The 23,661-nt window shown below is 37.7% G+C and overlaps 1 protein-coding gene across 1 annotated transcript in view; it reads right to left on the reverse strand.

Annotated features, from left to right (window-relative positions):
* LOC129746571 (synaptojanin-1) overlaps positions 1–23,334 on the reverse strand; it is a 55,561-nt gene extending 32,227 nt beyond the window's left edge. The window contains exons 1-2 of the mRNA XM_055740277.1: positions 22,623–23,334; positions 9,159–9,337 (exon numbers count right to left, since the gene is read on the reverse strand). Coding sequence (XP_055596252.1) covers positions 9,159–9,285 — 127 coding nt within the window. The 5' untranslated portion in view covers positions 9,286–9,337; positions 22,623–23,334. The remainder of the gene's footprint in view (positions 1–9,158; positions 9,338–22,622) is intronic.
* Positions 23,335–23,661: the final 327 nt, after the last annotated feature.

A 23,661-nucleotide genomic window follows, 5' to 3' on the forward strand; every position in this document is an offset into this window, starting at 1 on the left:
GGAGTTTCCCATCAATTCTTCTCTAGGCGATTTTGGTGGTAGTTTGTGTTAAACGTGATGTAAGAAAAAGTTATTTAAAGGTGTTATCATTTTGCAGCTTGTGGGTTAAACTGGGCAGATTTTCTGGTTTGCAGCCGGGAAGATTTAGAAGTCGCACTATCCGCAGTAACCGCAGTAATTCACTTGACCGGTCACTTAAGTGAATTTCACTTGACCCATCACTTAAAATTCAAATAAAATTACGTATGGCGAGAATTTACTAAAGATGTCACTTATTTTTTAAGTGAAAATTATTTTGCGTGCAAGAATAGAAACAAACAATTTCATTTATTGCTGATCCACTCTTTTTTTCTATTTCTGCGATAGCTGATTTGGGCTCCCGTAGGGTACCACTGTAAAAAAAATTACAGTATTCAAGAAAAAAATGAGCATTGTTCTACATAAGGATTATTTATCGACTGAAATTAAATCGGATGAACAAGCGGAAAACATTTAAAGATGATTTAATAAAAAGTTGTCAAACAAACATGTATACCAAATATTATTATCGGATTATCTATTGTTTATAAAACAAAAAATTGTGTTTGCCTTGAGCTTGGTCAATCAGCGGTCGAAATCACGGAAAAATGAATAATAAAAAAAACAGTTAACGATGGGGTCAATCAGCGGACAAATTCACGAAAAAAAAGAAAACGCTGTAGTTGTTTAAATAAGTTTAGAGTTCGACGACACGGTAGCGATCATTCATTAAATGTTGGATTTCGTGCTATGTTTTGCAGTCGGAGTTATCCGTATAAAGTTTAACTGAAAAGCGGTTAGCGTGTAGAAAACCGACATATTTTATACTGATTTGACAGATCGCACAAGTTTCGCAGTTATGAGTGCGCAGTCCAATTTTTTGCGATGCGAATGGTATTATTTCCTATAATAGATCATTATCCGTACACAACTCCTTTTTTTAACTTCTCATATACGATTTGTTACATTTTAACGACAACATAATTGAATTCGACCAGCATATAAAGTATCAAAGACGCATTTATCGCATCAAAAATCTTCGTCATGCCAAATTCGTTTATTCTCAGGCTATGGAAAAATGTGTTTTCAATAGTGTTCAATATTTTTTGTTTTGTCTGGGATTTTAACGCTCGTAATTAATTCAATCTCAATGAATACTAAGAATAATAATATTTCATTCCGATGACTTCATGTTTTGTCCTCTCTTGCAAAATAATGATTTGAAGATTGATTCAAGAATTTACTTCTTAACTTAACTTTTGAAATTAGTGAGTAAGAGTGAATTTTTTAACTGTGTTTACTGCTCCGGCTAGCCTACCGCACGGAAGGCTACCGTCGCTCGATTAGAAATTTTCCCAGTAACCGCAATATCATAACTGGCATCCCTGATCAAGTCGAGTCGGAATACACGCTATTCACAAGTTAGACGAATTTCTCGAATTAGTGCTTCCATTTTGTCCGCTAGAGGATGCTGATGGTGTCGCCTTCTCATTATATGAAGAAAATAAGTGTGGTGAATATTGATTTCAATTATATTTGATAGTGTGATAGTTGATCTATCTAACGCAGACAATTTGATCAGAAACTACCATCAGAGTAAACAGTTATGGAAGTTCAAAGTCGAAGTGACAGTGTGCGTGCTTCAAATTTCTATACAATTATGAACGGTACTGTACAATTTCTAGCTAAAACTGATCCTAGTACAAAGTCCAATGCTAAATTGGGAGATCGGACCACGAAATGCGCAATGAGCCTGAAATTTGTATGGAATTATGAGGAATTTTGTTTAGAGGGACATGAAAACCCAGTTTTGCATCAATTTCTTAAGTCTCTATCGGCCGATTTGTTTTCATTATAGTTACTCACGAAGCTTTAATTATAACACAAATAATTCATCCTAAGGGCCTATTTCGATAAGGGTTATGGTAAAAAAAGATATTGAGTTTCAAAAACGGGATTCTTCTGGAGGATCAATTAGGAAAAATACAGGAATGATCGTTAATTGATTTTGACGCATAATATCTGTTTAATGATAACTCTTATTGAAATGCGTTCTTCAGATGAAATATTGTCATAATTAAAGTTTTAAGACACTTCAATTAGAAGAAAAATCGGTTGATCAAGACCAAAATTATTGATGCAAAACTGCTTTTTTAAATATCTGTTCTATTCTATTTACATATTTCATGGAACTTATTTTGTTTGAACATAATGCCAGCAAGATAATATAGACATATGAAGAACTTGAACTTTATGCAAGATTTTTATTCAAATCACAGATAACTACCTGCTTTAACAAACTTTAACTCTGTTTGTCACCTTTCTTTTATAGAAATTTTCTAATGTGACTGGAACAGCTTTGGTTGATTGATTGAAAAATACGGGCTTTACACCACTTTTTTAAGTTTTAGAGGCCAAATTATAAAAAAAACCAAATGTGCAACGTATAGCTTCTAACTTCAGCTTACTTAGACACTAAGTGAAAAAAAAATCGAGCACTTCATATCTAAATTATAGCCTTTATCCCGAAGCATTTTTTTTTTACAAAAAAAATTGACTTTGAATTACTTTAAAATAATGGTTAAAGCTGAAAATTGTCTGAGAATCATATTTCAGTCACATTATGAGCTTTCCAAAATTATAAATTTTGTAGATATCGGTTGAGAAACATGATTTTTTTAACGAAAAAAGTGTTTGCCCTCATTTGACCGCTCGCGGTTTAAATTGGTATACCACATGCGTTATTCGAAAACCACAAAACAGTTCTCACTGAAACGTTGCCGTGTTCAGACGTGTTTCCGATTTGATCCGTTTCTCCACTATTCTGTCGTATCACGAGTTGTTCACTAACACGGACATCCAAATCGTGTGATATTTTTCGGTCTCCTTTTCACTTGTGCTTCGTAATCTAATACCGCTTACGACTTAAGTTTTCGCGAGTGTGAATCCAGTTTTTGCCGGAATTTGAACTTTGTAAACCATTATGGGGGATAATCCCCCCGTGTGGGGCGGGAGGTCCAACCCGCCAGGGAACAGGAACCTGAGAACATTACCAAACTGGATGAATCCCCGAGGAGAGTTCGGTGATGTTATTTTTCTCCGTCTGAAACCAAACAGCCCCGCAAAATTACCAAAAAATCTTTTCATCATATCTTTATCAATCGAGAAAGCTGCCGGAAAAATTGAAGGAGGAAATCCTACTGATGGTGGGGAAAACTACCTTCTCAAGGTTCGAAATCCGTCTCAGGCCAAGCTGATAACAAAAATCGATAGACTCATCGACGGTACACCAATCACAATCGAGCTACACCCAACTTTAAACACTTGCCAGTGTGTTGTCTCTTGTGGCGATGTCGATGGTCTAAGCGATCAAGATCTCCAAAAATACCTACAAGATCAAGGCGTAGTTAAAGTTTACCGGTTCGTGAAAAAATCAGCTGGAAAAACCATTCCCACCAACTCGATGGTGCTTACAGTTAATGGATCCGTCCCTCCTCCATTCATTTACTTCGGCTTTCTTCGTGTGGCTACCCGTCCGTACTACCCTCGTCCACTGATGTGCTACAAATGTGGACACTAATGACACTCAAAAAACAGATGCAAGAACGACCCCATATGCATTGATTGCGGTACGAATTGCGAACAAGACGAATGTCCAAACCCTCCTCAATGCATAAATTGCGGTGGAAATCATTCAGCAATAAACCGTTTGTGCCCCATCTACAAGCAGGAGCAGGCCATCGTCAGATTGAAAGTTGACCTCGGACTCTCTCAGTCTGAGGCCACCAAAGAGTTCCGGAAGCAGATGAAACAACATCAGGAAGCAAAGCAACTGATCCAATCCAGCACCATCGAAAAAGATAATCGAATCCGGGAACTCGAAATCCTGGTTTCCCAACTACAAAGCGAACTGGCAAAACATCGTGCAAGTGACAACGAATCAACTTTAATTGGCGACTCTACAACTCAAGAATCTGAAGACTCTGGTTCCGACCTGGAAAGTCCTATGATGACCTCCAGCAAAAACAACATTACCTCTACCCCCAAGCGATCCCGACAAAACAGTTCCATTGACAGCCCCTCAGAATCAACATGCACGATTAACAAGAAAAAACCTAACCCCTCCCTGGCCTCTTCTACTAGTGGTAAGTCAATCCAACGCTAGTCTTTTAAGTTTTCTTACCCTTTGAACTTTCTCTCTCTCACTATTCAAAAATGGCTCTTTCCACCCACTTTCCGTTTTCACAGAACCATATAAACTCTCTAATCAAAACATCCGCGGGTAAGAAAACTCCCACCTCCAAAAAGTCCACATATTTCGCTATCCAATGGAACACCCGAGGCCTAACCTGCAGACTCCCTGAAATTCAACTAATTTTGAACCAACTCTCACAAATTGTTTTAGTCATCCAAGACACTCTCCATAACTCTAGTTTGCCAACCAATTTGATTCGTGGTTAAAAATTAACCACCGTCTCCAATCCAAACTCTCGGCAAGGCGCCGGTCTTGCAAAAATGAACAATATTCCCTACGACCCAATTAATATCAACACAGACCTCCTTGCAGTCGCCGTTAGATTACAACTCCCTTTTGAAATAACCGTTGTCTCTCTATATATCTCTCCTCAAACCCCCTATCACGAATTCACAGACAAACTAGAAAACCTCTTAACTCAACTACCATCTCCTATGATAATTATGTCTGATCCAAACGCTCATTCCACCACCTGGGGTTGCTCCCACACCACCAACAAAGGTGACTTTTTAGAAAGCATCGCTGTAAACTACAACCTCACAATACTAAATAGCACCCAATGCACTCGAATCGATCCCTCTAGTGGCGAAATGTCAGCCCTAGACATAACCATGGTTTCTTGGGAATTGGGACCCAAATTCACATGGGATGTATTAGATGATTCGCATGGCAGTGACCACTTCCCAATAGCTATAAAATTGCAGCATGCAACCCCAAAAACCGCAACAAGACCCAGGTGGAAATATAATGAAGCCGACTGGCTTAACTATCAACTTCACATAGACCATCTCATATTAACCCAAAAACCTACTACTATCTCCTCTTTTACTAAAATACTTTTCGAAGCTTCCTCTAAATTCATTCCACGGACCAGTGGTATACCTGGTAAAAGCGCTGTTCCTTGGTGGTGTCCTGAGGTGAGAGTATGCCATCAAACTCCGCCGTAAGAAGCTGCGAGCTCTTAAGCGAATTCCCTCTGATGACCCCCGTAAACTAATTGCACTTGATGAATTCAAGGTTGCTAGATCGGTGTGCAGGCGAACTATAAGAGATGCCAAAACTAAATGTTGGCAAGAATTTACAAAGGAAATTCACCCTAATACCCCATCAAAAGTCCTGTGGTGCAAAATAAAAACCCTCAATGGTGGAACACGCAATTGCACTTACCAACTTTCCCTCAATAATATGTACATCAGCCATCCTAAAGCAGTTGCCGACTCCTTTTGTAACTATTTCTCAACTATCTCTATCCCTTCAAACTCTTCTCCCCCAACCATCTTATCTTCCATCAACCACAATAGTCTAGAATATAATAGCATTTTCACCATAGAAGAACTTGAATTTGTTCTCCGTAAAGTCAAAGGACTCTCAGCCGGTCCAAATGACATTGGCTATCCTGGCCTAAAGAATCTATCATTGAATGGTAAACTTACCTTTCTTGAAATCGTCAACAAAATATGGATGAATGAAAAACTACCTGACGCTTGGAAGTTAGGACTTGTAGTTCCAATCCCCAAACCCAATCTAAATCCCCACCAAATTGATAGCTATCGTCCTATTACGCTTCTTGACTGTTCCGGCAAGATCATGGAACGATTAGTCAACCGCCGTCTCCACACCTTTCTCGAAAGACATCAGCTCCTCGACTTCAGGCAATATGCCTTCAGAGCTGGACGTTCAACGGACGACTATTTTGAAACCCTTGAATTAATTCTTGATAGCACTCTGCAACAACATCATCACGTGGAAATCCTCTCACTTGACATATCTAAAGCTTTTGACAACGTTGATCGAACTGCCATCATAAACCAAATGACCTCATGGAACATAGGGGGAAGGATGTTGCATTACATCTGTGATTTCCTCTCAAATCGAAACATCCAAGTCACTTTTTTTTTTGTTTCGATTATAGTCGTTTTACCATATTTATGGCATTCGCGACTTTATATCAACGTTGCAGTTGGCGGACAGTTATTGAAAAACTTATCCGGTACAACCGTGTTCGATGTTTACTCTTGGGCTCGAACTCGCGGACATCGGTTCAGAAGACAACGGACTTGCCAACTAAGCTATATCACAAGCCCGATCATCCAAGTCACCATTAATGGCGTTAGCTCTCAAATCAAAACCGCCTCCGGTGGAGTTCCACAAGGCTCCGTCATTGCACCCACACTCTTCCTCATCGCAATCAATTCCCTTTCCCAAAACATTCCCAACAACATTAAAATGTTGATCTATGCAGATGACATTTTTTAATATCTACTTCTGCTTTTGCCAAAATAGCCCGAAGAAGGCTACAACACGCCGTTACCCTAGTCGAAAAATGGGCACCCACAGTTGGCTTCCGTTTCTCCCCAACCAAATCAAATCTCCTACACCTTGGCCCCAACCGAAGAAAATTAAAAAAACTTCCTTCACTAACCATGCAAAACGTATCCATTCTTCTCGTACACTCAATCCGTCTGCTGGGCATTCGGATTGATGACAAGCTTAACTTTAAATGTCACCTCAACCATATCCGGAAGAGCACAACCAACAAAATTAACATGCTTCGTATTCTCACCAACAAAACCAGCTTTGCTCATCGCGACTCCCTTTTTCGTTTTCTTCATGGCTGGATTATCCCTTCCATACTTTATGGTCTAGGCTTTGTGAGTATAGCATTGGAAGAACTGCTGAAGAAGCTGGAGCCACTCTATAACGAATGCACAAGAATAATAAGCTCAGCATTCCGAACGAGCCCTATATATCTCAATGGCAGAAAGCGGACAACTTCCGTTCCAGTTCCTCGTTGCCAAACACCTCGCTATCAAAGCCATACGTGCTCTTTCCAATGGCAGCTCCCCCGAAATTCCTATGGTCAGCAGAACCAACTCTCTCTTAAGCCAATTACTTATAGACCCCCTCCCATCAGTTTGCCCAAAACCCGGCCCTAAAATCAGAAACTGGAACGACCCAAAACCCAAAATTGACATGTCCCTTAAAAAACATATAAAAGCTGGCGATCCTTCCGCCATCGTCCTACCAAATTTCCTTAAACTAGTCCAAACTAAATACTATGCCCTTTCTCATATCTACACTGACGGCTCAAAAAGAAATTGTGGTAAGGTCGGATGCGGCGTTCACGACGGTATATCCGACAGGAGTTTGGGGCTCCCCTCTAAATGCACAGTCTTTAGTTCCGAAGCATTTGCTTTGTTGAATGCCGTTGAGAATTCGAACCGAAATTCTGTCATCTTCTCGGACTCGGCAAGTGTCTTGACCGCCTTAGCCGCTGGTAACTTGCAACACCTATGGATATACTCCATCTCCCAAATAGCCCCCAGCAAGAACATCACCATCTGTTGGATACCTGGTCACTCGGGTATTCCAGGAAATGAAGCCGCAGATTGTCTGGCCTCTAATAGGCACTAGTCTTCCACCCTCTACCAACTCCATTCCCCAATCTGATACGATACTCTACATCAAAAGCGCTATTAAAAATGCTTGGGATATCATGTGGTCATCAAATTCACAAGCCAAACTTCGGGAAGTGAAAAATACAACTGAGAAATGGCCCGACCGACCCTGCACCACAGAAAGAAGAGTCCTGACAAGAGTCCGTATTGGGCATACCCGGCTTACACACCTTCACCTTATAACTAAGGACAATCCACCAATTTGTCCCTCATGCAGAGTACCGATAACAATAAAACACATCCTCACTTCCTGTTCCCAATACCACCCTCATAGAATCTGCTGCGCCTTATCTACATCCCTCCGTCAAATCCTCTCCTGCTGCCCCGAAGAAGAGAAAAAACTTATATACTTCCTGAAAAAAACAAATCTCTTCCATCAATTATAATTCCATACACCCCTTTTTCCCCAATCCCAAAAAATTCAAAAAAAAAAACAACAAAAAAAAAATACAAAAATACATTAGAAAAAAAAACACGTGAAACGACCAACTTCGGGATGAATAAGCCATAACGATGCTTAAAATCCCTCGAGAAAAAAAAAACACAAAACTTAGAAAAATTATAATAATTGCGCCTAACTAAATTGTATTACGCAATCATCATTTAAAGTTCAAAAAGTCATTTGACCGCCTCCGGTATGTTTAGTTATAAGGTCTTAACTGAGATTTGGATAGTAAGTCGAAATTGGTAACACAGGTTTTTAATTGAAAAATTAGAACCACCAGGCTCTTTACCTCGAGATTACAGATTTGGAATTTGGTAATAAAAATTATACTTAAAAGTCCAGAACTCGCAATGAAAATTTTGGTTAACAATCTGAGTTTATATTTAAAAAATAATTGAAAATTTACAGCGCTCCTTCAAGATGCTTCCTAATGTTACCTCCTGTTACTCAAATCGTTCAATTGAAGTAACGAAATTATATGGTTTGTGTTCTTCCATATGTTAACACTGATTTCGAGAAGCCTGTCGACGAACCCGTGCTACACTCCAGCGAACAAGTATGCATCTAACTAAAATATCAATCACAGTTCATCCGGTTTGGAGCTTTATTTGCAGCAGCAAATCAAGATCAGATGCTTGCTCGATTAGAGGGTGGAAAAAAGAAAACACTTTCGCTGGCTAACTTGCGAATGTACTCGAGCGTGGTGCGTTCGGTTTATACGTCTTCATTTTATTTTCGCTCACTAGAGCTCGAGGATGTATGAACTTAACTCATAACATCCATTCTTTGCATCGTTGCTTTTGGTTGAAAACGAAAGCAAAACATCAAAGAAATGAGCACAACCCATTCTATCTAGGGATGTCGAACCGGAACCGATTTATTTGGGTAGGTTATTGATTTGGTCAATTTTGGATAAGACCCAGAAATACAATGGTTTGGAAATAGATGGCTATAATTGTAATATTTTTAGAACAACACTTACACAACACAGCCACAGCTTGTGATTCGAAGAGTAACGTTTCGGATTTATTCCGATGTTCCAGCAGGACACTGTGTGGTGAGGGTGGCTTCGATTTTTCCAGCACTCGGAATCCTTTGGACAGCGCCATGTTTGCTGAAGCTGGCTGCAATTAGGTTATACAGCAAGTCGCGCAATCGTTCCTGCAAAGAAACAATAATAATATCTTTAAATATCGGCAAACAAACTTATTTGCTTAGCAATATCTGTATCGTGACCTCAACTTAGCAATAAGCAATAATGCATGAACTGCAACGCCAGACAGTTCATGTGAGGGATGATGATTTGATTTATGACCACAAAAATCCCAACCCAACCAGAAAGGCGCAGTCAAACTTACTTTGCGGAACAAATATGATAGCGAGAGATTAACGTTCTGCTTTTGATCGACCGTTTGCGATGGAGCAACAAAGCTTATGGTTAGAAGACTTGACCAGACCAAGAACGACGCTAATTGTTACTCTTCACGATTTGAGAGGTTTAGCTGCTATAAGCTGGAAAGTCCACGTCGTTTCTCTATGGAGTCGTCAGACGCGACAACAGTCCCATCAAGAAGTCTGTGGGCCATTGGAGAATAAATAAGAAACCAGCTGGGTTTTCACCTTCTTTGCGCCTGCATGGTGAACTTTCTCACGACTCCGACATTTTCCCACGGTAAATGTTAATTATGGTTCAGAGCGCCGTTGTCAGTCAAGTTCAATGCGAAACTCTTCCTCGGCTTTGGAATTATTGGTCGCTCCATTAGCTTCTAAACCGTCTGAATCGATTTTCCAACATTCTTCTGTGCCATTTGTTAAACTTATTTGTTGTTGTGAATCTACGAGCTACAGTGTTTAATGTACACTTTCATGTAAAAGTTTATTCTGGTGAAATCAACAGCAACTGATATTGGAAGTTTACTTAAGTTTTTTTAAATCAGTTTAAATCGGATATGACAGAAAGTTCGCCATGTTTGTAAATTTTGAAATGGTTTTGCTCCCGACCGAGCTTCAAGTGAGAAAATCATCGTCATGTTCTCTCTGCAACCAGCAGTGCATACAAATGGCTAATGGGAATTGAGTAATATTGACCAATAAGAGAACTGGAAAATATTGTCAAAACTGAAACTAAACACTCCAAGTGATTTAACAAGACCAAATTTCTTAAATTCGATTCAGTTGTTGGTATGTTATACCTGGTTGAATTTTTATCGATCTTTTTCCTTTAACCCTCATCCGCATTAGATTTCATTACCCTAATCAGCACTAGGAGTGTCAATTTGACACTCCAAGCTAAAATCGTCCTAACTCTTTTTAAATCAAACCGATTACAATGAAACTTATATCAATAGAAACCTTGTAATGTCAGTAAAATATGTTTAGAACATTATATATAGCTAAAGCTTCTAGTTTTCTCGTTATTCAGCATGAAAGAAAAAAATCCGAAAAAACATGCCTCAGGAAAACTGCTGTGGTTCATATACTACACGTCCAAAAAAATATTTGCCTTATGCATATGAAAGCTGAAGTTAATGTCTACATCATGAAGCCAAGAAATATTTTTTTAAATTTTGTTTAATGGAATGGTCACAAAAAGTTCAAAAAAGTGGTCTAAAAAACCTACTTTTCATTAGATTGCTAGTAAAAACTGTTTGAGCGGTGGTAGAGCTTTTGTAAAAATATCATTACAAATTTTATTCTAATTCTGACATTTTGTTGTCTTCAGATTTTTGATGCAACAAAAATTGAATTTACTGGAATTTTTCAAATTTGACTACTTTGCGCGATTTTTTCACAAGTTAAAATTTCATCTGTTTTTGCGGTCCACCGCCAGCTTGTACCCGGATTTTCATTGCTTTTACTATACTTGGACCAATAAAAACTATATTCATTGGAAAGCAAATTTAATCTACATTCTAGTGAGGTACAACAATATACGCTGTGAGATTTTACAAAAATATGAAAATTATAAACGTAAAATCATTCCTGAATTTCTAGAACCACAAGCAGCGCGTCCAGCAAAACGTGTTTGTTTGCTCTCCGAGTAGGTACGGTGGGTGGTGATTTGGGCAGAGAGCGAAGCTGACAGACGTAATACTGATGCGTGTCGTGCATTTCTCGGTTGTAAATATTCTATTGGCAGTAGTTTGCATTTACTAGTCACGACACGCATCAGTATTTCGTCTGTCGGCTTCGCTCTCTGCCCAAATCACCACCCACCGTACCTACTCGGAGAGCAAACAAACACGTTTTGCTGGACGCGCTGCTTGTGGTTCTAGAAATTCAGGAATGATTTTACGTTTATAATTTTCATATTTTTGTAAAATCTCACAGCGTATATTGTTGTACCTCACTAGAATGTAGATTAAATTTGCTTTCCAATGAATATAGTTTTTATTGGTCCAAGTATAGTAAAAGCAATGAAAATCCGGGTACAACCTGACGGTAGACCACAAAAACAGATGAAATTTAGACTTGTGAAAAAATCGCGCAAAGTAGTCAACTTTGAAAAATTCCAGTAAGTTCAATTTTTGTTGCATCAAAAATCTAAAGACAACAAAATGTCAGAATTAGAATAAAATTTGTAATGATATTTTTACAAAAGCTCTACCACCGCTCAAACAGTTTTTACTAGCAATCTAATGAAAAGTAGGTTTTTTAGACCACTTTTTTGAACTTTTTGTGACCATTTCATTAAAGAAAATTTAAAAAAATATTTCTTGGCTTCATGATGTAGACATTAACTTCAGCTTTCATATGCATAAGGCAAATATTTTTTTGGACGTGTAGTATATGAACTACAGCAGTTTTTCTGAGGCATGTTTGAATAACGAGAAAACTAGAAGCTTTAGCTATATATAATGTTCTAAACATATTTTTCTGACATTACAAGGTTTCTATTGATATAAGTTTTATATGAAGTTCATAATAATTCAAACGAATTAAATAGATTTTACTTTTGGAGTGTCAAAATGACACTCTAAGTCGGAAAAGGGAGTTTTTTTGTCCAGGCTTCCAGGGTTCGTCCATAAATAAAGTAAAGATGCAATATTGAAGAACTTTTGAATTCATTTAGGGTACCCGAAGAAATTTTTGTTTTTTTAAGCTTCTGAAAAAAGTTACAAGCCTTCAAACTTGCAATGGTGTCAAAATGACACTCTAATGCGGATGAGGGTTAAGTGTTGATCGGTCATCTTTTCTCTACCGGTAGCAAAGGTAAATAAAAGTTTAAAAAATTAGATTTGGGTAACGTAGATTATTTAAATTTTTTCATCTAAGGAAACGGTCGCTTTTGTAAGCATTCTATATTCTATTTGGCCGTTAATTGTGTCAAGCGTAATGGATTACAGTTTTCCATCTTCCACAGATTGTCAGCTAAATTAAGTTCTGGATATAATTATGAATTTTTTTTTTAAATTTTGTTTTCTCGTTCTACTCCGTTGCATCCAGGTTTATAATTATATCGTTGCACACGAAACAGTATTGAACGACCCCTCGTCGCTTTGTTTACATTAATTATTAGCTATCATTGGATGTAAGTGTTACTTTTGTAAATAGGGTAGGTGTACCCTCCTCCGTCGTATCCCTCTGATTCGTCGCAATTCAAGAATGCATGTTTTAGAGCCGAAAAATCACTTTCCACTTTAATTGGCTACTTCACATGATAAACTTAAGCTTGTGAATTTATTTTCTATCACAAATTTGTCACTTTTAAAACTATTTCTTAATTTATTTGATATTGAAATCGCGAAGTGAATTCAATTATTGACGCACTCCGCCATATTGTAAAACGAACTTAGTGATCCCCCCAACGTGTTTCTTTGTTTTATCGCTTCCTGCCAATGCATATAACGATCAAAATCATAAAATTCGACAGAAAAATGTTGAAATAAAATTAGAAAAATGATTTCAAACTAATCTGAACTATATAAATTTGTCAATATTCGATTGAAATCGAATCGCTCGGGCCCCATAATTCGTCGTAATTTTGCGACAGGAATAGGAAACCGTTTTGCAAGAATTGGAATTAGACCGGTTCATTTTAACTATTTTTTGCTGAACACAGTCGGACTCATAGAGAATGAACATAATGGATTTCCAAGTAATTACAACACAATACAATAATTTTGTTTATTTTGAAGCTACGAACTTGATGCGCTGGGAGATAAGTGCAAAAAGTCTATTTATATTAATAAATTACTTGAATGTATTCAGCATTGCTTATAATGCATGGTTTCAAATGAACAAAGAACTGATGGATTTTTTAGCTTAGTGGTTGGTGTTTTATAAATTATTTACTAACAGTATCGTGCATAATTAAATAGACGTTTGGGTGCCCGCAAGAATATCTCCAACTCTCACATTTCTAACGTTCAACTCCAATGACATTGTTTCTTCAAAATTATTTCATATTTTAAGATTTGATTATTTTTGGTTCTATTATCTGATGACACTAAACCTTTCCCAAGTGTTTGAAACATGAGATACATCAATTATTTGAAAATGAGACTTTTTAAACTTCTTGCATTCAAACTGCAATATCTCACATACGACCAAACGCTTTGCTCTACAGAATGGTCACTGAGAGATCCTTGAAAACTAAAACTAAAACTTCTCCAGTTTTCAGAAATTCTCTAAATGGGGATCAACTCGAGGAAACAATTTCAATTCCTGGACCGAAAACCTCGATTTTTACTGAATCTTTACGATGTATGGAAAAACGATGCAAAACATTCCCGTTGATGGTCGAAATGACAAGAGAATTTGAATGAATGGATCATTTAAACTTTGAAATAAGAGCTCATGAGTCTCTGGTTTGGATCTCAATACAAGTTTGGATAAAAAATCGGTAGATATGATTTTTTGTACATATAGTCGTTCAAAATTCAACAAAATCAAACCCGCATATATTCTGATTTCTACCATATAAGTTTTAATGCTTGATTCATGTTTGCTGCATTTTTATAAATTCTCAGTGAATTTTCAACAACAAATGTTTTGTCGTTTTTGACATATTACAATTTGAATAAAAAAAGTTGAAAAGTTTAATTTCAGTTGGATTACTCTACGTCATTTCCCAAAACTTTTAACCCAAACAACAAAATGTTAGAATAACTAAGCGTCAATTTCCGAAAAAAAAAAAAATTTTGCAAAAACTTTTATCGCTCGCAAAAAAACTCGAATAGATGAGCTGAACCAGTCTAAGGCTGATGTCATGCTGAAGCAACTAGCGACGCAACGCAACGCAACGCAATCACGCGACAAACCAGCTCTCATTTGATCTCCATGGAAAAATCGCATACCTGTCATACTGGTCGCTTTGTAAAGCGCGACAAATCTGATGCCAGTGTGTTTTGTAGCGCGACTAGTAGGAAATCCAATGGGAATATTGTTTTTTCTCGATTTGAAGCAGTGATTCCGAGTTTTAAGCACAATAGTACGAAGATCTGTCCGAACTTGTAATAATAAACTAAAAAATATCTTAATCGGTGAGAAAATTTTCATGAATTCTTAGTTCCGGCAAAAAAAACAAGGAATTTTGTCGGTTCAAATTTCGGCATTCTTGCAATCCGGGTCGTGATTTGATGAGTTTTTGATGGCTCCCGAAAGAAAGGAGACGATTCAAAGCATTATCAGATGTAGAGAAGTGATGATTTGTAGGGAATTTCAAAGCGACAGGTCGCGCCAACATGACATACCAATGCGATGCAACGCTTTCTTATTGGAACGTTGCGTTGTGTTGCGTCGCTAGTTGCTTCAGCTTGACATCAGCCTAATGCGCATTACACGCATCAACGTGGCGTTGCTTTGTGTCGATATCCTTCACCAGGGTTCCCACTTGCATAAGAATACACATGTTGACAAAACGCAAGTGTGATTCTGCCTCTCCTCAAATGTTTTACTATTCAGTCTCATTGCGTAGAAAAACATATAGTACTATTAAAAATGTTGATATTCTTTAAATATATGCAGTTACTGTGTAAATTTGTGCCATGTAATTTGTGAAAAATGTCTGTTTGAATGTTATAAAATCTTATTTTACAGACAAATCCTGGATCATGGCAGCCCAGTCCGTTGGAGAGTGTGTTGGTACAAAATACATTTGCAGGGTGGATCCAATTTGTAAGGTCAAATATTGTGCTGCCTGGAATTGCCTTAGCCAAGCAATGGTACCTAGCTAAAAAAACACTACCTTGGGATTTCTTGGCAAGTCCATTTTATTGCGACTTGGATCTCTCTCGAACTTTGCAGTTATCCTGCACGGTTGATCCGTGCGAAGTAAATAATCGCATATGTATGAACCGCAACCGCAAAATTTCAAATCTATCCCTTATGAGGGAGGAATAGTTTGAGACTATTTCGGTAGAATTGAATAGAAGGTATAATACTTTGCTGCCTGCAGATGCATTAGCCAAGCAATGGTAGACCTGTTTAGAATAAATCTATCCTAGTTTCATAGCTTATTGCGACTGGTTACTCGAGAGAACTTCTGCTGTTATCCTGCGCGGTTGATCTGTTCGATGTAAGCTGATGCTAATTGCATGAACCGCAACCGCAAAATTTTAAATGTATTTCTGAAGAGGGTGGAATAAATTGAGACAATTCCGGTCTCCTTGTACGACGGAATTAGGGACCTGGTACGACAATGGAGGAACTTGAATGAGAAAAATAAATCATAAATTGACTCAAAAGTACGTAATAGATTGATCTATTTCCTACATAGTTTCATAAAACAGTATTCGAAATATAGTTCAATGAATAAATATCAGTTTCAAATCAACATGGATGGCAAATCTATTGAATTAATGAAAACAGCTTCCTTAAGCCGTTGTCTTAGGTACATTTACCCTAGGTGTTATCCGGAAAAATTGATCTCGGACAGAACGTAGTGCTGTGGTTGATTTGGTCCTAACTGGCAAGCGGCAGAAGGACATAGTTCGTGAGCTGTCCGATATAAGTGTGTGCAGAAGTTTTGTATACCGTACAGTTAAAAGATACCTGGAGACCGGAAGTGCCAAAAAACGGTATTGTGGGGAACGCCGACCTACTGTGGTGACACCTGCCACGGCGAAGATCGTCAAGAAGCGCCTTAAGAGAAATCCACGTCGTAAGGAGTGTATCGAAAATAAGTTATAAACACATTTTTTTCATTGCATTGATTTTATTAATTATTCAAACAAAGAAACGTTTCGGAAGTGTTTTAAAAAGCTTATTCTTACAGTTTATAAAGAAATACAAGTAAAAAAGTCATTATTGGTAATATTCTCGGTTTTTCGACTTGACGCGTTTCATTAGGTTTTGTACAGCTGATTGATCACACTTCTTGGTCGCAGCATTCCATTTTTTCTTGAAAACCTCCGTGGGCCTGTTGGCCTTACCATCCTTCTTGAAAACTCTCTTGACGATAGCCCAATATCGTTCTGTGGGGCAAAGCTGGGGGAACTTTGGTGGGTTAATATATTTCTCAACGAAATCTACATCGTTATCCTCAAACCTTCCCAGATTGGATTTAGCGTAGTGGGCTGACGCCAAATCCGGCCAGAACAATATTGGAATCGTATGTTTCTTATATAGTGGCAGCAAACTTTTCTGCAAATACTCCTGTTGGTAAACGGCATTTATAGTTCCTTTTGTAAAAAAAACCCCGACTTCAATCCGCAGGAGCAAATTGCCTGCCACATAAGCACTTTCTGGCCAAATTTTTCCACCTCAATCGACTTCTCGTGCTCACTCATATCCTCCCCAATAGCTGCAGTGTAGAATTGTGGTCCCGGAAGAGTACCGGAATCCTCTTTTACATAAGTTTCATCGTCCAAGAGAATGCACGCATCTGGCTTCTGCAAAATCCGATGATACAGCTTCCGGGCTCTGGTTCTGGCTCGTGATTTTTGTTCAGCCGTTTGTTTGGACACTTTCTGCTTCTTGTATGTCTTCAGGTTGTTCCGCTTCTTGATCCGCTATACCATTCCGATCAATGTCCCAGCTTTTTTCGCCAAATCCCGTATGGACATCGAACGATTCCGGTTGATGAGATTTGGGTCAGATGGTCCTGGTTTTCTTCCTGGCAAATCATCGAACGTATAGTGTTCCCCGAACTTGTGGATGATAGATTTTACGCTCGCCGGATGAATGCCGAAACGTTTCGCCACTTCATTCATCGAGATGCCCTTCTCTCGCATCCAAGTGTTCAACACACGAATTTTAACTTCTTTTTTAATTCGCGACATTTTGAGAGAAACGAATGTTTCAAACTTAAACATAGTGCTGCGGTTCACTCTTGACAGACCAAGATGCTACATACAGGTGAGCACAGTTGTGCGCGTTCACGCGTTAGTAAGTAGAAGGCCCAAACAGTGTTCTGAATATCACTCATTTTCAATGAATGTTTCTGATTGCACTTCGCACCTGAACGTACAGCGGTCGGGTTTCGTTATTGATTGCTACTGGACCTACCCGATCATCGATCGTTCAATTCATCGCTAAAATACAGATCACCTCGCACGATGCTTGCTGTCAAAACAGTGCAGCACCATCATCAAATTGGAATATCACCAATGCGCAATGCATATGGCGAATCTTGTTGGTCTTCGATCAGGAGTGAATGGATCAGGCAGTGAGTGAATGATACATGAAGCCGATCATTAGCGTATTTTGTTTGATTTGATATAAAGCAAATTAATAAATTTATTTGTTGTTATAACGTTTTTTAACATCAGTATGATCAAAATCAAATTGCAGTTGTGTTTGTGAGGGAAAGATGTTCACTTTCGCCGTGTTTTTCAATTTTTACAAGTTCTCTTATTAAAATGTCGTACGTCACGTTAAAACTACTGAGAATTTATGGTGTCCCGCACAACTGTTGGATTTTTCTCGTCCTGCAAAAAATAATTTTGAATTTCATATAATTCAGGCAGATACTGAGTGAGCTACATTCAGAATGGATCAGTTTGTATCTCAATCATCTCCGATATGGGGATTTTTTTTTATTATCTTACAATTTGCGCCGGGGGTCTTCAGATTTTTCCCAAAATTGAAAATTTGGTTCATTTTTGCGACTTAAAAACACATGTATTTTTTCAGATTTCTAACATTTTTATTTTTTGAGTTAGCTTCGGTTAGATTTTTTTGTAAATAAAAAATAACCATTTTTCAAAGCTACATAACTCTGTTGTTTCTTAACAGAAATTATAAAATAGCACATCAAAATGCATTGAAATTTTATCAGCTTTCCAAATAGAATAGTTGAAAAAAATTAAATAATGACCTTCAACATGAAAAGTTGTAAATAAACTTTAAATGGCGTCTAAAAGTACCGTCTGCACCACCGAATATTTTGCAAAAAATACCATTTTATAGCTCGATTTATGATGCAACTTTCATCTGAAGACACCAAAGTGGGCCATTAACACCTTGAAGAGTTATGAAAGAAATAATGACAATAAATCTCTTTTTTTGCATCGGAAACAAACAATGGTCGAACAACTGCACTCACATATGGAGATAGCAAGCACTTCTAACAACATGGAAACAAAAGAACTTACCAAAGCAGGTAAAAAACACTACTTTTTCGTGCTTTGTAGAGTGTTTGCAGCTAAACTGACATTAAATTTTAACCAAAATTCTGAGTATCGTATTGTTTATGTGATATAACTAATGATGGGAATGTTGCTTTTACAACCTGGTCATATACTATATTACTTATTAATTTTTCGATCAAAGATCATTGTGAAGCATAATCAATGCCAATAGTAGAAGGTTCAGTCCCTGTGTTTGGGATCACAAAAATGTGATTAAAGAAATGAAATATAGACGTGCTTTACATAGTTTTTATATCGGGAGCCAAAATCCTTTCCCATTGATCAAAAAAGTATGAGAAAGTGGCACAAATGTTGTAGAAATAATCAAAGAGCTCAGTATGGCCAGCCCAGGCTGTAAAATGAAGAAAATATGATACTTTTACCGTATTCGTTTTCTACATTCGCCCAGTTTTGAGGTTTACCATACTAGAACGAATATAATTCGTCGTCAGTGTTTTGCTACCTCGATCGCTCACACACGAATCTTCAGTGTTCCACCGTCCATTTTCAATGAAATCTGAGGAATTACGGATGCAAAACTTAGCGCATAAACTTCTAAAAATGACAGTAAAATGTTGTAAAAGCTTGTTGTGACCTGGTGCAAAACTGGGTATAAACGAATACGTTATTAGATTTTTGGATATAACATGAAATCAGTTAAGCTGCAACAATCTACCGCCCCTTCTTTTATAACAGTCCCATATACAAAAATAAGCAAGCAAGACAATCAGCTTTTTCTGTTTTGGAATATATTTTTAAATTGTGACCACCACTTTCAGCATAAACGAAAATCGTTTCTAGGTTGTCATTATAAATCGTTAGACCTGAAATTTTCGAAATTGGGTTATTGGTAAGGTCGAGAGCACCATTTTTATTCATTATGGGACTGTTAAACGACCATATTTGAAACCTTTTTCGAATCTACTAGCATAACAGTCCCATACAAAATATATTTTTCTCATCAAGCTACTTTCTAAGACTTAAATTTTATCATTTTTGAACTTCTAAATGCAATTGTCAGAAAAAGAAACATACGTTTGCAAAAAAAATATCATGAATTCCACATTGTAAGTTGAATCTTTTTACGATTCTTGATTGCATCCGATAGTTTTTCGCTCAGGAAGTCATTCCTAAGAAAGTCAGACGAAAACTAGTGTGCATCATTCGACATCAAGTGAGTTAAAAAAATGTTTAAATGATTCAAAGCAAACCAAAGACTACTTCGCCGAAAGAAACATTTCATATAGGACAGCCAAGAATTGATATTTTTTTTCGAAATTTCTAGAACAAAACCTCTTTTTTAGTCTTTTATGTTAAAGCCTTATTTTGACCTAAAATGACGAAAATTCATATGGGACTGTTATGCGAGTAGGGGCTGTCTGAAAAGGACGAAAAAATAGTGTTTTTTACCAGCTTTGATAAGTTCTTTTGTTTCCATGTTGTTAGAAGTGCTTGCTATCTCCATATGTGAGTGCAGTTGTTCGACCATTGTTTGTTTCCGATGCAAAAAAAGAGATTTATTGTCATTATTTCTTTCATAACTCTTCAAGGTGTTAATGGCCCACTTTGGTGTCTTCAGATGAAAGTTGCATCATAAATCGAGCTATACAATGGTATTTTTTGCAAAATATTCGGTGGTGCAGACGGTACTTTTAGACGCCATTTAAAGTTTATTTACAACTTTTCATGTTGAAGGTCATTATTTAATTTTTTTCAACTATTCTATTTGGAAAGCTGATAAAATTTCAATGCATTTTGATGTGCTATTTTATAATTTCTGCTGAGAAACAACAGAGTTATGTAGCTTTGAAAAATGGTTATTTTTTATTTACAAAAAAATCTAACCGAAGCTAACTCAAAAAATAAAAATGTTAGAAATCTGAAAAAATACATGTGTTTTTAAGTCGTAAAAATGAACCAAATTTTCAATTTTGGGGAAAATCTGAAGACCCCGGGCGCAAACCTGTCAGATAATAAAAAAAAATCCCCATATGCGATGTTTGCTGAACCGATGATTCTGAATGATGCGACTCGGTTTGCATAGCTGATAGGAGCGCTGATCGAGATTGCATACCAGCCAGGCGAAGCAGTAGCGAGAGGCGCTATCCCATTATACAATCGGAATGTTTCCAACAGGAAACGCATCCTGAGTGTTTGTTTTGATTGATTTTCGGACCATTGGGCCCAAATATGTTTATAGTTTATAGTCTCCGTCGGATCCTGAAAGATAAATTTCAGACCAAGCCCTACAAGATCCAAAAGGTTCAAAACCTTACGGTGAAGCAGAAACAAGAACTGGTAAAAAGAGCGAAGGCGCTGGGCTCGGAGAGGGCCACGGAAGGAAGGTTGAAGAATATCGTGTTTGTCGACGAGAAACTCTTCACCGTACAGCAGTTCGTGAATAAGCAGAACGACAGAGTTTGGTTGCCAGACAGATCACGAAGCCATGCCGACTTGCTGACGGCCACGCGGCGACAGAAACCAGCATCGGTGATGGTTTGGGCCGGAATCACCCGTGATGGCCGGACTCCGCTGGTTTTTGTCCCTGATGGAGTGAAGATCAAGCAAAATGCATATCGGGAACTAGTTTTACAGAATATCGTCGAACCGTGGGCACGTCGACATTTGGTTCCAGGGATTGGGTTTTCCAACAGGACTAGGCGCTGGCTCAAAAAGTAAAAAAAAAAACAAACTTTGGATTGCGCAACATTTTTCAGGGTTCATTTCGAGCTCCGAGTGGGCGGCGAGTTCGCCAGACCTGAACGCTATGGACTTCGCTGTTTGGAGTATGTTGGAGGCCGAAGTCTGCTCTAAGAAACATGAAGGTGTGGAGGTCCTGAAGCGACATCTCGTGGCAGCCTGGGATAAGATACCACAAGACGCGAGTGGTTAAATTCAAGAGCGATCAAGTCGAACTTTACCAGTAAATTTTGAAAAAGTAATTTGTTTTCAAGAGAAATTGAATAAATTTGAAATAAAAAGTTGTTGTTTTGATCAATTTATATGTTTATTTCAATGTAGCACTTCAATTGCCGCACCCTGTATAAAGGTCTCAGGATCAAATGTTTTTTTTTTTAATAAATTAAACAAATGTTAAGTTTCTCGGAAATTTATTCATTTTCTTCACCTAAGAAGTCGTTTATCGAAAATACTTTACTCCAATATTTTTTTTTGTAAGATATATCTAGGTAATAGATTCAAATTTCTTGGTTTGTGTTATCGTTCATATAAATTAACACGGAAATTTGTGAAAACCTTTCAAAAAATTATTTTAAAAAGAGAAATGAAATCACTGACAAGCAGTAAAACCTCATGAAACTTATCTTATATGGTTTCAAAAAAAAAAATCTTTTCACAATACAGCTTTATTTTATGAGAACCGGGAATTTATAAGCAAATTCGGGCAAAAAAGCGTGAAACCGCAAATTTCAATTGAATGACCATTATGTTATTTTGTTCAAAGATAAATGCACAAAAGGGGGATCAATATGCCAATTTTGTGTGTGATCTTCTTTACATTTTGCGCTTTTACTGGTGGTAGCTTTATTCCTTATTAGTTGAAAAGTTCATTAGTTAATAATTCATTCTTAAGATAACGCGTTTTTGAAAAATCAATGTTATCCGGCCATAGAAAAGTTCCCCCCACTTCAAATCCCTCCAGAAAAAAATCTTTTTCGGAGATTTTTATTTGCAGCTTTGAATAACTTTAATTTAAAAAATTATTAGGCTTGGAATCACATGCATTATTACAAACATTCTGCGTTTCTATCGAGAACTTACATTCAATTTTGGCCTTTCCCTAAGTTTTTAGATGCTAGTTTTAGAATGCTGTTTCAAGAAGATCATCGACAATGCACATCTCTGGCTCATACCTGTTATTTTCCTGTTTATCTTTGTTGTCCTTCGCCGTTTCGGAGAAAAGAAGGCAAAACGCCCCCGCGCGCCCTGCTGGAATAAAATTCCCACGGTTTGCTGGAGATACTAATGCGGTGATGCTCGGTTGGATCGATGAAGATGATGCGGCTTGGATATTTTCGGCTTAACCACAGGTTAATGGCGAAAGAAACGTGTAGAAAATTCCTTCACTGCACTGTATTTTTGCTTTCGATTTTATAAACCCCGATTAGATTTTACTTTTTTTTCGAGTGGCTGGTTGTTATTAAATATGTAGATTTTTATAAAAACTTATATTTCGCGTGACGTAAGAGATACAAACATCCAATCACTGGTAATTCCCCTTTAGCTGGAACCTTCAGCTGTACCTTTAAACACCCTTTGTTAATGATATCGATGACACTGTTTTGCCCATACGGTTAATAAATTGCTTCTTCTTATTGATAAATTACATTGAAGTCGCACTTTCTCGATGGCTTGTTTCCTGGAAAAAAACTTCTCCTGCAAGGGTTAATCACTTGCGCAACACACAGGTTTAGCGCCGAACTTTACCGCGAAGGCGTAAATCACAACATCGCGAATTATAATACGGATTTTTTTCAAGTAATCGACCGACCGAAATTGAATTTCCGTGGAGGTGCTGCTGCTGCAACTTGCCCGTTTGACGTTTCGCGATTGAAAAATCGATTGCAAGCAGACGATTCACCGTGCACGTCACGTTCCTCCGTGGCGATCAAAAAAATTTTATGGCTCTCCGCAGGAAGACCAAACAATGAGAGAACGAGAGTTTATTTTGATTTCAATCGTCGAATATGAACAAAAAATTCCAATGTGTGAGTGCAAGGCTGTTTGTTTTGATACAATCTGGCTGCGTGCTTTTACGACAAAACATACACGCTACTGGTAAGAAATAAAAAAAGCGAACAAGCCTCCCAATGAATCTTTTGAACTTCACTTAATTTTTACCCATTATACTGCCGTTGCAAGCAAAATTGTCCCGCATGTGAAAAAATGTGC

The sequence above is a fragment of the Uranotaenia lowii genome, chromosome 2 (genome assembly GCF_029784155.1).
Source record: "Uranotaenia lowii strain MFRU-FL chromosome 2, ASM2978415v1, whole genome shotgun sequence".
Lineage (NCBI taxonomy): Eukaryota > Metazoa > Arthropoda > Insecta > Diptera > Culicidae > Uranotaenia > Uranotaenia lowii.